Source organism: Apium graveolens, chromosome 3 (genome assembly GCF_009905375.1).
Source record: "Apium graveolens cultivar Ventura chromosome 3, ASM990537v1, whole genome shotgun sequence".
NCBI lineage: Eukaryota > Viridiplantae > Streptophyta > Magnoliopsida > Apiales > Apiaceae > Apium > Apium graveolens.
In genome coordinates, this window is record NC_133649.1 from 8,905,622 (window position 1) to 8,920,986 (window position 15,365).

Below are 15,365 nucleotides of genomic sequence, written 5' to 3' on the forward strand. Positions count from 1 at the left end.
ATTATTAGAATCAACACAGAATTTATAAAACATGTCCGAACTTATATAGAAAAATAATATAAGCTAAATACCGAAAATAGCCTAATATATATAATATAATATTAAATATATATATATATATATTCTAACAATATTGTTGCATGCCGAACAAGGTGGTTCTTTAGGGATTGTTGTTAGCGGAACGAATTATGAACCAATAACATATACAAAGATCGATAATGATTCTGCAAGCAGGGCCTTAGCATTCACTATTGGTTGGAAAGTCTCTGATTTGAATTAAATTATTAGAAAGCTTATTATAAATCTGCTTTCAAATTAGGACACGTTTTTTATCTGTTGACTAGACATGAATACCTAAAAACACAATAATTTTTGCTCCTGACATGGGTAATCTTTATCCAATCAGGGTTCTGGATCCCTTAGTATTTGGTGACTATCCTGCAGAAATGCGTAGATATCTTGGGAGTGAACTGCCTCAATTTTCCAAAGAGGAGATTGATTATGTAAAAGGCAGTGTTGACTTCATTGGTCTTAACCACTACACAACTCATTACTCTGTGGATTGCATCTATTCCAATTGCACGGAAGGGGCTGACCATGCAATTAAAGGATATCAACAACAGAAAAATGAACAAGATGGCATCCGAATAGGAGAACCGGTATGTGTGGGTGACTCGTAGACAGAAAATCTGAGTAGTGCATTCAAAATTTTATATGAATACACATATTGTAATTTAAGTGCAGTCAGTGATTTCATTAGGAGTTCAAGATTTAAGTCAAATGACCTCAGTCTTACAATGCTGGCTACACCCATGTGTGTGTTACATGCATACTTGTTTCCGTCAACGCTATGTCTGTTTACTTTTTGTTGTAGTCTATAGGTCTCTTTTGTTTGCTTAACATTTTTTCTTTTGGTGCTTTAAAAGACTGGAATTGATGAAATTAGTGTGGTACCAAGAGGCATGGAGGAGATTGTCGACTATGTTAAGGAAATATATAATAACATACCTATGTTTATAACTGAAAACGGTGATTTTTTTTCATGCTTTCTGTACTCTCATCACTTACGACTTGTGTTCCTGTTGTTTTGACAAATGGATTTTACAGAACTGGACTTTCTGAAACACAAATTTTTCTACACACACTGACAGACTAGTTGCACCTAATTTTCATGTAAATTTTATACTGAATTGCAAATTTAATAGAATAGCTCTGTTAGAATCAGATGGAGCATATTAATTCCTAATTATCGTCCCTTTTATTGTTTGAACTGCTTCATGAATGCCTTAGTTCCTACAAAAATTAAATGTTGAGGGACATTTATGCGGGACTCCGTAAAGGTTATCATGCAGGCCAATTATCCAAGATTATAAACTGAAGATTGTTTCTTACTATTTTGTGGCATGTCACGAAATTATATGATGCAGATGATGGACTGAAATCTGTAAATGACTACTGCAGGTTATTCTGCACCACATGGGGAAGATGTTACACTAAAAGACATTCTAAATGACACAAAGCAGATTGAATTTCACAAAGCATACCTTGCTTCTTTGGTACGAGCAATTAGGTGATTACATTACTTTAGATTGTATTCCAACTTCCTCAGTTTGAATCATAGTCCTTGTATTCGCCTCTAAAGAAAACATCTTTACTTGTTCTTTAAACAAAAGACTCCAGCTATTCTACACAATAGCAAGATCTAATGCACTTCAGTAGGTATGAAACTACTATAGGGAAATTTTCTGTTCAACAACATTTTAATTTAATTTCTTGATTTTGTTCAGGAACGGCGCTGATGTGCGTGGATATTTTGTGTGGACATTGTTGGATGATTTTGAATGGGTATTTGGATATGATGTGAGATTCAGATTGTACTATGTGGATCCGCACACACTTGATCGTATCCCCAAGCTTTCTGCCATGTGGTATAACAGTTTTTTGACTGAAAATGATAGCTTCAGTAGGAAAGAAGAAGCATATTGAGATTTATTGCAAGATAAATACATTACAACTCGTGAATCATTGGGAAAGAAAGCAGAATTATAATCATCTTGTAGCATGGCTACGAAATTACTGTTTTACATGAGTACATGCAAGTAGAGGTATATATTGTCTACTTTGTACCAGAAATCGCAGTAATTCTGTTGTTTACTAAAAAGAATGTATTTCATTTGCAGAGATGTAAAACCTTGGCATTTTATACAATTCATTGACGTCTTATTTTCCTTTACTACTGGCTGTCAAGAACAAAAAGAGAAATTTATGTTACGAGTTAGTGTCGCACGAGGGAGGGGTAGAGTGCTAGTATACAATCATTAAAATAACTTTATTAGTATATGATTTTTTGGATGTGCTCGAAAATAAATTCTTACAGACACGATCCAGAGCGAAAAAAATTATACTAACGTAGAGTTAAGTCTGCTTAGCAAGCAATATGGGCATTATGGAAGTTGTACACAGCCCCAGCCAGTTCCACAAATAGTGTCGGAACTAGATGGGCTATAGGGTGCTTGAGATCCCCCAATCTCCGAAAATGGCAAGACAGTCTCTCTTTTGCGGTCGTGTTCAACTTTTTTTTTTCAATTTCAAATAAATATTTGATTTTTTCTTAATATTAGAAGTTCGAACTCAAGATTTTTGTAATTATGAGTTCTAAGATCAACTCCAATAGAGTTTTAGGAATATCAAATGTATATACATCATATTACTGCAACATTGCTGAAATCAAATAAAGAAGGTACAACAATTCATGCCAGGCTAGTTAAGTCAGTCGTATGCTGCTACTTTACAAAATGAATATGAATCAATAAAAAGAAAAAACAAATTGAATTGCACACATATATTGTTACAAAGTGATTTCAACTTATCCTAAATCCATATTTTCTAACTAGAAGTGATTTGTTTAAATCAAGCTCACAATCCTTCTTCATCCTCAGCTTCCATCAACCTCTCCACTACGATATCCGCATCATCTTTAACCCATTGAGAATGTTGATCGCCATATTCTATTGAGCTCAAGAAAAATGGAATTAAATTCTTTTCAAGAAAATGATTTATTGCATCAGGCACAACCCGCCCACCAGCCTGCGATTTTTGGTAGTCAGTGCAAATTGGTGAATAGACAAAAATAAAATTTATATATGTAAATAAAAGTTGCAATTTCATACAACATGGTTGAATACTTCTGCATAAATAATATATATACAAGATGAGTCTTGATTTAATTAATATCTTTTTTAATTTATGAAATATGATGAAGCACGCTTAGATGACTTCAATTTCATCTCCTCTATCATTGGGGATGCAATAGTCGGAACATTTTCTTCATTGTTTACTTCGTAAAATTGAAAGATTTCAATTTTTGGCCAATTTTTCTGAAAATAGGCCATATTGACTTAATTGATAGAAATTTGTTTTTTAATTTCATGTACCCAAAAATATAAAGGTAAGATGGTGTAGTAGTTCATTTTTTTTGACAAATTATATTAAAAAGGAAAATCGTTGAGCAAAATTTCGGTGTCAAGATCTAAAATCAGATTCTCAAAAAAGATCAATAATAGTTTATGAACAAAAGAAAAATTAAGAGATCGAGAAAATCAGGACTAGGAAAGTAGAGTTTGAGGGTGGAAAATAAAGCGTGATAAACACAAGGGCTTCACTAGGACATGACGACTAAGTTTTCAATCTTAGTTCCACAACGTGAACTTTGTAATCCAAGATTGGTTATTTTAACTAGAAATTTAAGAGAGTACACAAATGATAATAGAGAAACTAAAGTAAGAGAGTAAATTTATATAGATATGAAGGATAACAACATATTTGTGATTGCAACGCTTGACTTTCATAGTTACAAATATTTTCATCAAAGGAACATTTTAGACACTAAATTGTTATTTTGAAAAGTACAAAATACTAACGCATGGATACTTCTCGAATGTTCTTTTTTTTTCCTTTTTTAGGTAATTCCCGAAGGTTCTTGATTCTTCTTATAGTTGATAATGATGAACATATTTGTGGAAAAAATAAAAAAATTTCACCCTCTGACGACGTCGTTAGCTGATAAAAAAATCTCACAAATATGTATTATTAAAATTTTTTCCCCTTATCCTCACGTTAGTATGCCGTCTACTCTATTATCTAATTAATTCTACTTTTATCGGTCATGTTACATTACAATATAGATTTTTAAATGAGATTTTTAAAAATTTAAGTTGACAGAGACCAAATATAGTAATCAAACTTAAAGTCAGGTCTGAGTTCCTATTTAATTTACTTAATCTATTTGGTGATAGGCAGGGGGAGGGCGGATTCTAATTTCTATACAACAACACAAATACAGCTTTCTCTGCGCCGCGTAAGGTGGGCTACCGCCCTTTCAGCCTCAATGGAAAAAAATGGAGGTGTCATTGACTATTTTACTTGTGTTTAGTCTTTCCCAATTAGAAGTCGTATAGGAATTTAGTAGAAGTTATGAGGCCTTTTGGCGAAGCAAAGTCAATTTCGTTCAACTCTATGTATTCCTCTATCCGTAGAGTACATTGAATGTAAACTCCCAACTAGAGATGGAATTCAAAATTTCAAACAAAATGTAGCAATTACAGCTTTAAAAACTTGTGAAACTTGAATTATTTTATTAATGAAGAAAGTGAAATAAAATAACATACATGAGTTTCTAGGAACTTCAGATGTATATACATCATATACTGCAATATTGCTGGAATCAAATAAAAAAGGTATAACAATTTAATGTCAAGCTAAGTTAATCTTATGCAGCTACTTTACAAAATGAATATGAATCAATTACAAAAAAACAAATTGAACTGCACACATATATTGTAACAAAGTGATTTCAAACAGTTAACTAATTCATACAACAACTTTTCCTAAATCTATGTTTTCTGATCAGAAGGGATTTGCTTAAACCGAGCTTGCAATCTTTCTTCATTCTCAGCCTCCATCAATCTCTCCACTATGATATCTGCAGCATCTTTAACCCACTGAGAATGTAAATCAGCATGTTCCATTAAGCTCAAGAAATATGCAATCAAATTCTTTTCAAGAAAATGATTTATTGCATCTGGCACGACGGGGTGATCAGCCTGCAAAATAAGATTTTTGGTTGTCAGTGCAAATTGGTGAAAAGGCATAAATAAAATTTATATATGTAAATGACAGTTGCAGTTTCACACAACATAGCTGAATACTTTTGCATAAATAATATATATACAAGATAAGTCTTGATTTAGTCAATACCCTTTTAATTTCACTCTATTTTATCTTGAGCTCCATCATTGGGGATGTGATAATTGGAGCATCTTCTTCATTGTTTACTTTATAAAATTGAAATATTTTGATCAATCCGTTTTGATCAATTTTTCTGAAAACAAACCATATCGGCTTAATTGATGAAAATTTGTTTCTTAATTTCTTGTACCGGAAAAACATAAAGGGAAGATGGTGTAGTAGTGTCATTTTTTTTGAAAATTATGTTAAAAAGGAAAATTGTTGGGCAAAATTTCGGTATCAAGATCTAAAATTAGATTCTGAAAAAAGATCAATAACAGTTTACGAACAAAAGAAAAATTAAGAGATCGAGAAAATCAGGACTAGGAAAGTAGAGTTTGAGGGGGAAAGTAAGCGTGATAGACATAAGGGCCTCACGAAGACGACCAAGTTTCCAATCTTAGTTTCACAACCTGAACTTTGTAATCCAAGATTAGTTATTTTAACTAAAAATTTAAGAGTACACAAAAGAGACTAGAGATACTAAAGTAAGAGTGTAAATTTATGTAGAACTCGAGGATGGCAACAGATTTGTTATTGCAACGCTTATATAGCCACAATTTTTCACGAAGGAACATTCTAGAGACTAAATAATTATTTTGACTAGTACAAAATGCTAACGTATGGATAACTCTCGAAGGTTCTTAATTCTTCGTATAGAAGATAATGATGAAGATATTTGTGAAAAATATAAAATAAAATTCCCTCACCTTCTAACGACGTCGTTAGATGATAAAAAAGATCCCACAAATATATGTTACTAAAGTTTTTCCCTTATTTTCACAGTAGTATGTCGGCTATTCTATTGTCTAATTAATTCTACATTCTACCAGTACGGATTACATAACAATATAAATTATTGAATGAGATTTTTAAAATTTTCAGGTGTTCTTAGAATCTAAATCTATAGTGTTGTGGGATTGTATATTATAATTGCTAAAGATAAAGCTGTGTATTTCTTTTATGAGAAATTCAAATTATGTTGTTGCAGGTCGAACAAGGTGGTTCTATATGGATTGTTGTTATCGGAACGAATTATGAACCAATGACAGATACAAAGATCGATAATGATGCTGCAAATAGGGCCTTACCATTCTTTGTTGGTTGGTAAGTCTCTGATTTGAAATTAAATTATTAGAATGCTTAATATAAATTTGCTTTCAAATTAGGACACGTTTATGATCTGTTGACTAGACATAAATACCTAAAAACACATTAATTTCTTCTTTCCTGCATTCTCAGTCTTAACCTCCTTGATTGACTACTTGGAAGTTTGATCCATCATGAGCTTCTTCTCAGTTTTAGAATTTGGAGTTGTTTCTATCTATTTCTTCTCATTATCCTCATCAGCAAGTTCTTGCTTTATCACTAACTCTTCTTCACTGAAATTGACTTCACATGCCTTGAACGAAGGTGAATCAACCTTTCTCAGCATAGCTGGGATATTGTCATTTATAGTTGCTTTTCCTTTGTCACCTTCAATTTTCCTGTTATTGTTCAATACATCATAGTCCAATCCAATAGTTATGTTAGCACATGGATTGTTCTTCTCATGATACTGACCAACTAGATGAGATGCATTTCTAAATAATTTCACTTTCACCTCATTCTTCTCTAGCTTCTCCCTCAACACAACTTTTATCTCTGCAACACACTTTAGCTTGTTCTTTAGATATTCATTTTCTTGCTTGACAGTTTCAAGCTCAACAAGCTGCAATTCCATATTTTGTTTCTCAATCTCAAACTTCTCATTTACTTTTGACAGCCTACTCACTTCCTCATTTGTGTACTAGAGATTCTGTAAATGACTACTGTAGGTTATTCTGCCCCACGTGGGGAAGATGTTACAGTAAAAGACATTCTAAATGACACAAAGCGGATTGAATTTCATAAAGCATACCTTGCTTCTCTGGCACGCGCAATTAGGTGATTACATTACTTTAGATTGTATTCCAACTTCCTCAGTTTGAATCACGGTCCTTGTTTTTGCCTATAAAGAAAACATCTTTACTTGTTCTTTAAACAAAAGACTCCAGCTATTCTACACAATAGCAAGATCTAATGCAAATCAGTAGGTATGAAACTACTATAGGGAAAATTTATGTTCAACAACATTTTAATTTAATTTATTGCTTTTGTTCAGGAATGGCGCTGATGTGCGTGGATATTTTGCATGGACATTGTTGGATGATTTTGAATGGGTATTTGGATATGATGTGAGATTCGGATTTTACTATGTGGATCCGCACACACTTGATCGTATCCCCAAGCTTTCTGTCATGTGGTATAACAGTTTCTTGACTAAAAATGATAGCTTCAGTAGGAAAGAAGAAGCATATTGAGATTTATTGCAAGATAAATACACAACAGCTCGTTAATCATTGGGAAAGAAAGCAGAATTATAATCATCTTGTAGCATGGCTACGATATTACTGTTTTACATGGGTAATGCAAGTAGAGGTATATATTGTCTACTTTGTACCAGAAATCACAGTAATTATGTTGTTTACTAAAAAGAATGTATTTCATTTGCAGAGATGTAAAATCTTGGCATTTTATACAATTCATTGATGTCTTATTTTCCTCTACTACTGGCTGTCAAGAACAAAAAGAGAAATTTACGTTAAGAGTTAGTGTCGCACGAGGGAGGGGTAGAGTGCTAGTATACAATTATTAAAATAACTTTATTAGTATATATTTTTTAGATGTGCTCGAAAATAAATTCTTACGAACTCGATCTAGAGCGAAAAAAATTATACTAACATAGAGTTAAGTCTGCTTAGCAAGCAATATGGGCGCATTATGGAAGTTGTACACAGCCCCAGCCACTGGTCTGTTCCACAAATAGTGTCGGAACTAGATGGGCTTTAGGGTGTTTGAGATCCCCCAATCTCCGAAAATGGCAAGACAATCTCTCCTTTCCGGCCGTGTTCAACTTTTTGTTTCAATTTCAAATAAATATTTGGAAATTTTTTAATATTAGAAGTTCGAACTCAAGATTTTTGTAATTATGAGTTCTAAGAGCAACTCCAATAGAGTTCTAGGAATATCAAATGTATATACACCATATTACTGCAACATTGCTGAAATCAAATAAAGAAGGTACAACAATTCATGCCAGGCTAGTTAAGTCAGTCGCATGCTGCTACTTTACAAAATGATTATGAATCAATAAAAAGAAAAATCAAATTGAATTGCACTCATATATTGTTACAAAGCGATTTCGACTTATCCTAAATCCATATTTTCTAACTAGAAGTGATTTTCTTAAATCAAGCTCACAATCCTTCTTCATCCTCAACCTCCATCAACCTCTCCACTACGATATCTGCATCATTTTTAACCCATTGAGAATGTTGATCGCCATATTCTATTGAGCTCAAGAAAAATGGAATCAAATTCTTTTCAAGAAAATGATTTATTACATCCGGCACAACCCGCTCACCAGCCTGCAAAATAAGATTTTTGGTAGCCAGTGCAAATTGGTGAATAGACAAGAATAAAATTTATATATGTAAATGACAGTTACAATTTCATACAACATAGCTGAATACTTCTGCATAAATAATATATATACAAGATGAGTCTTGATTTAATTAATATCTTTTTTAATTTATGAAATATGATGAAGCACGCTTAGATGAGTTCAATGCGATAGTTGGAACATCTTATTCATTGTTTACTTCATAAAATTGAAAGATTTCAATTTTTGGCCAATTTTTCTGAAAATAGGCCATATCGACTTAATTGATATGTTATGGATTAAAAACCAGGGTATATGATTGTTGTATTTACTACTAAGGAACGTGAGCTTCAAGGCTCGATTTGACTGCTCTTGTGTTTCGTGACTCAATCTGCCTTAACAAGATGCCTACGTACCTTGCTGATTGCCAAGGATCAAGCCAAAAAACGTAGTTCTGATTTGTGGGGTGAGGCCCCTTATATAGATGTTGGGAGTCCTTGAATTGGACTTGAGTTAGGAGACTTGGTGGTCAAGTCTCTGAATTAGAATGGAATTTGGAGTTCTAGGAAGTAGGAAGCTGATTCCTTATCCCATGAGGTTCCTTGGAGGCCAATCTACAAAGATTTATATCCCCACTAGGACTTATCTTAATAGCTGTTTTTCTCCCTTATTAATTAATTATGAAATTAATTAACATTCAGGGTTTTGGGCCTTCTTTGTTCCATCAGGCCTGATCTGGTCCATCATGCCTGATCAATGTGTTAACCTTTTTGGTCTGAATATCATACATCTTCTTATTGGGCCTTGTAGCCCAAATCATGTATAATTAATACAATATTAACTACGTAATCAGGATTTATTTTCTTCCCTATCATTTGCCCCCCAACTTTTGGGAAACAGTAACTAGGTTTCGCAGAAGTTATGTTCATTTGTTCCCTTACAGGGTATTGTTTTTGCGTAAAGTGTGGAGCGACCTACACATTTACAACAATTTACTTTTTATCCTTATTATTTAGGAATTATCTTAATTTCCAGGAATTTTCCCTGAATTCTAGGATTTTTTCCTTGATTTTCTGGATTTTCCCCTTAATTCTGGGATTTATCCTTAATTTCCAGGAATTTTTCCCTTAATTCTGGGATGTTTCCTTAATTTCCAGGAATTTTTCCCTTTATTCTGGGATTTTCCTTAATTTCCTGGATTTATTCCTAATTTTCTGAAAAATATTTATATTTTCAGAAAATATTTTTAAGGAATTTCCTCTTTTTCAGAATTTTTCTTCCTTTTTTTTTCTTTTTTTTTCTTCTTTTTCCTTCTTTTTCCTTCTTTTTTTCTTCCCCTTTTTTTTTGATACCTGGTTCGACCAAGAATCCTGTTGGACCAGGATCCTGGTCGAATTAGGCTCTACTGTGCCCTGGTCGACAGGATTTTGAGGAGGAGAGGTTCGAGCAGGAATCCTGGTCGAATTTCGTCCAGGATTTTCGTATACATTTTTTTTGGCGCACGAAATTTTTCGTCAGGATTTTGGGTCAGAATTCCTTGTCTTGACCGAATTAACCATCCTTTTAAGCCCTGATCGAAGCTATTTCGACCTCAAGAGTTTCGATCAGGATTTCTATACAATTTTTGGTCGAATAGGTTTAAATCCTGGTCGAAATAACCCTTTTCTTCAGCCCTGGTTGACAGAATTTCGACCTCAACTCATTCGATTAGGAATGTAGTGTAAGTCCTGATCGAATTGGGTCAGGATATCAACCTTTTATTCGTATTTTCCTGGGCCTTTATCTTGGGCCACCCCCTTTATTGGGCCTATTTTCTTGGTATTTATTTCTGGGTCAATCCCTTTTTTGGGCTTGTTTTCAGCAGCCCTCTTTTTTCTGGGCTTCAATAAACAATATTTTGGGCCCATTTTTCTGGGTTTATCTGGGTTTTGCATTTGGGCCCTAATTCTTTAATTAACCGGGCCCTTTTCTGGGCTTAAACTTGGGCCAGACTATATCCTGGCTTGACTTTATTAAACACTTGGCTTTTTCTGAACTGGGCTTTTTGTACCCTTATGCCCAATAGTTCTTGGGCTGGGCCTCCACTTTCTAAGCCAAATTTCCAGAACCTTATGAAATTTTGAGGTTTTTATGGAATTTTTTCAAATGTCTCTGGATTATTCCAGAACATTCTCAAATATGTACTAAAATTCTTCCAATACTTTGTAGAGTATTCCAGAATCTTCCTGACTTTGGGCCCAAGTGGGCTTTTCAAGGCCCAAATTCCCTTTTCTCTTCCTATATAAGGGTGGGAGGAGTGTGTTTTCATTCACACTCACCACTCTCCACTTCACAGTTCTCTTCTAAAACACTCTAACCTTCTCCTCTCTCAACTCTCCTCCCTTAGGAGCTTTTCCGACAACTTCTTTAGCCTTTTCCGGCCTCCTTTTTCATTCAAGGTTTTCAGGTCCTTCCAAGCTTCATCAACGGCTGATAAGAATTCCGAGAGAGCGGCCAAAATAGCCTCGGCTTCAAAACGAGGTAAGGATATCGAGATCCGCTCTTCCTACATGTCTCTGATCGATATGATTAATACTGGGGGGATGAATATCCCTCCACTGCACATCTTGATTCTTTTAATCATTGCAACACTTGGCACAACATAGATTATGATAAGTTAAATGCACGTTATAACGTTCTTTCTCCTCTTAGATTAGTTCCAGTTTCTGGTGGTGACCGTACTTGACGCTGGAAACCCGACACTCTTTTTATTTATACAGATGCCCTCGATGCTGGGCTTAGGTTCCCTTTTCATCCCTTCATTCCTCATCTTCTAGCTGATTTACAAATCAACCCATGTCAGCTTCCTCCAAATGCTTGGAGGAACATTTTATGTTTTATGGTTTGCTGCCTTAGGGAAGGTTTTTCCCTATCCGTGGCTGTTTTTAGGAAAGTTTTTCAATGTTACAACAGTTCTTCTGGTAATTATGGTTGGGTCTATGTTAAACAAAGGCCCAAGTGTAAGCATATCTTTAACAGCGCCTCCATTCCCGATAATAACCAAAATTGGAGGAATAATTTTGTCAGGTTAAGGTGGGAGAATGGCGATTGGGGCACACTCTTCAGATCTTCCTTCGGGAAGGTTAGTGATGGTAGCCTCAAATTCATTCACTTAACCCCCGAGGAAACTATCATTTATAATGAGCTTACTCGGGATGACGGTACTACTACCAGCTGGACTCTTTTAGAGGAATTCTCCCTCATCCATGTGGGGCTATACTCTATTTCTCAACAGAGTATTTTTCTTCCCTTCTCAATTTTATTCCATTTCATGCATTATTGACACCACTTATTTTGTTTTTTATCTTGTTTTGCAGCTGCTAAGGAGATCAACGAGGATAATGTGCCTCCCGTTGAGGAGACTTCCAGGATGAAGAAGGCTCGGCTTGCAGGCCTGGACACTCGAGGAAAGGCCACGGAGCCTATCTTCTTACGGAAACATAAGGAGCCCATGGGGGAGGCTTCAGCTGAGGGAGCCGAAGCCCCTAGTGCTCCTATTACTGTTGCTGCTCCTGCCCCTGCTGCTACGGGCGCCTTTCAGCCCCTCTGGGGATTCCGCCGAGGGTATACCGTGGTTGGATCTACGAAGCATGCTTGGGATTGGTCCTACCATGGCGTGTCTCCCAAAGATTTTACTGATGTGGTTACCACCCCTGACCTGGAGAGGATAAAGCTCATGGGAGCTCAGTCTCTGGCCTCGGTATGACCTTTTCTTGAATTTATTTTTCTTACTTGTAGCATTCACTTGCCTTACACCTTTGTTTATTGTTTCGTTTCAGTCTAACGCCAATTTTCAAGGCGCTGTGAGGCAAGTCGAATCATGGAAGAGGGCTTCTGACAAAGCCGACAATGCCCTCAGGAGGCAACAGAAGAAGTATGCTGCTCTAGAGAAGAAGTTCAAGCGTAAGGAGGAAGAGCTCGGAGAGTCTAACGCCGAGCTGGTGGTGCTTCGGGCCGAGAAAGATAAGGCGATTGATAACTATCTGGACTCGGAGGAGTTCACTCAGTCCATGAGGGTAAGGGACGACTCAGTCTTTCCTGGGTTTTTTAGGACTGGTTGGGACACAACCCTTGGGACCGTGAACGAGGCTTGTCCTGATATTAACCCGGCGGACTATGTCTGCCTAGATGACGAGGCTTTGCTACAGAGGTTTCGTACCCGAGTAGTTGTCTCGGATCGTATCCCTCAGGACCCGCTTCTTCCTCCTCCCGAGTAGTCTTCCAGGCCTACTGAAGATGACAGCTCTTCCTCTTCCGATACGACAGAGACTTCGAGCGAGAGTGGAGGAGATGATGATATGGATGCCGAGGGCACTTCTGCTCCTTAGAGCTTTTCTATCCCTGCGCGGCTTATTTATTTTATCTTATTTTCAAAACTTTGTTTATCAAACTTTGTAATATTTATTTGATCCATTTCTATTTATCTGACTTTATGCTTTTATGCACTTAGTTTACTTGCCTTGCCATAGAGATTCAAACATATTTCGAAAATTTTCTGAACTTCATAAATTATTGGGATTCATCCCTTACATAAGTCTTAATAAACCTCAAAATAAAGCTAAAACATGTAAATCCTAAGCAAGCAAAGCTTCAAGGTGCTTTTTAACCTACTTGTCACCTTGACAAGTGAGAATCATGTTCAATTGCTTCACACATAGTAAACCTTCAGGTTTTGGGCATGCCAAGTTCTCGAGATTTCAAAACCATCCATAGTCTCCAGCTTGTAGGTTCCTCTTCCTTGAACGCTCTTGACCTTGTATGGCCCTTCCCAATTTGGGGCAAGCTTCCCTTTCTGCCCTACGCCAGAGGCTTCCACCTTCCTCAAGACCAAGTCACCCTGTTTGAAGAACCTTTCTTTATCCCTTAGGTTGTAGAAGAACGAAGCCTTTTTCTGATATTCCACTATCTTCGCATGTGCCTCATCTCGCACTTCGTCAATTAGATCCAGGGCTAATCTTTGCCCTTCCTCATTCTCCTCAGCATTGAAAGCTTGAATCCTGGGAGAGGAGTGTTATATCTCTACGAGAACAACTGCTTCTGCCCCATATGCTAACATGAAGGGAGTTGCTCCAGTCGTGACTCTACAGGTAGTCCTGTAAGCCCATAGTATTGGGATTATCTCATCCACCCAATTATTCCTCGACTTCTCGATCCTCTTCTTTAATCCATCCAGGATTATTCGATTTGCCACTTTCGCTTGCCCATTGGCTTGTGGATGAGCCACAGAGGTGAATCGTAATTCAATTTCATTCTCCCCATAATACTTCTTGAATTCTTCATTGTTGAATTGTGTCCCATTGTCAGTGACTAGGATGCGGGGAATTCCAAACCGGCACATGATATTTTCCCACAGGAATTGTGCAACCTGCTTAGTTGTGATTTTGGCCAAGGGTTTGGCTTCAATCCACTTAGTAAAATAATCAATGGCTACAATCAGGAACTTCCTTTTAACCGTGGCCATGGGGAAAGGCCCAAGTATATCCATTCCCCACATAACAAAGGGGATAGGTGAATTGATGGAGGTCAGCATCTCAGGGGGTTGTTTGACGACAGGTGCATGCTTCTGACAGCGGTCACACTTCTTCACATATTCTTTGGCATCGGCCATCATTTCTGGCCAATAGAAGCCTAAACGGGTTACCTTATGAGCTAATCCTCTGCCCCCAAGTGTTGCCCACAAATACCTTCATGTACTTCTTCAAGAGCCAAATGTGCCTCATCGGGCCTGAGACACCTTAAGTAAGGAACCATAAAAGATCTTTTATACAAAATCCCATCTGTCAAAGATATCTTAGCGCTCGAACAGCCAACTTCCGTGCTTCAGTAGCGTTGTTTGGCAACCATCCGATTTGAATATGAGTCTTAATGGGATCTATCCATGAAGTCCCCAGTCCTACAAGAGCTATAAGCTTAACATCAATGCTCCGTGTCTTCAGAATGCGGAAGTATACACTTCCTGAGCTTTCCTCTATCTCGGATGAAGCAAACTTCGATAATGCATCTGCCTTAGCATTTTCCTCCCTTGGAATGTGCTCAATATGGCATTCATCGAATTGGGTCATCACAACCCTTACTAGGCGGACGTATTTAGCCATCGTATCATCCCTTGCCTCAAACTCCCCCCTTCACCTGGGATATAACCAACTTCGAGTCTCCACAGACCTTCAAGTTCTTGACTATAAGTGTCCCTGCTAAGTCGAGGCCAGCTATCAGAGCTTCATATTTTGCCTCATTGTTTGTGGTTGGGAAGTCTAACTTCATGGCATACTCAATCAAGAACCCATCAGGGCTTTGTAAAACCAAACCTGCTCCACTTGAATTTATTTTTGATGCTCCATCAAAATAGAGAACCCAATATTCTTTCTCTTTATCATCCTTTTCTTTGTCCCCTTATCAACTTCCTTGTCTTGAGGTATGGTATCTTCCTGCCCCCGACTTCTTGGTTGGGTATGGTACATTCCACCACGAAGTCAGCCAATGCCTGGGTTTTTATTGCCATTCGTGGCTTATACTTGATGTCGAATTTTCCCAGCTCTATTGCCCATTTGATCAACCTCCCACTAGCCTTGGGACTATG

The 15,365-nt window shown here is 36.7% G+C and overlaps 2 protein-coding genes across 2 annotated transcripts; both read left to right on the forward strand.

Annotated features, from left to right (window-relative positions):
* Nucleotides 1-360: 360 nt before the first annotated feature.
* Nucleotides 361-1,986, forward strand: LOC141713830 (beta-glucosidase 18-like). The gene is made up of 4 exons (XM_074517400.1): nucleotides 361-659; nucleotides 927-1,029; nucleotides 1,462-1,570; nucleotides 1,788-1,986. The coding sequence occupies exons 1-4, from the start codon at nucleotides 384-386 to the stop codon at nucleotides 1,984-1,986; spliced, it is 687 nt and encodes a 228-aa protein (XP_074373501.1). The 5' UTR covers nucleotides 361-383.
* A 5,104-nt stretch (nucleotides 1,987-7,090) lies between these two features.
* LOC141713831 (putative inactive beta-glucosidase 14) lies at nucleotides 7,091-7,628 on the forward strand. The gene is made up of 2 exons (XM_074517401.1): nucleotides 7,091-7,212; nucleotides 7,430-7,628. Exons 1-2 carry the CDS (start codon nucleotides 7,091-7,093, stop codon nucleotides 7,626-7,628), a joined length of 321 nt encoding a protein of 106 aa, XP_074373502.1.
* Nucleotides 7,629-15,365: the final 7,737 nt, after the last annotated feature.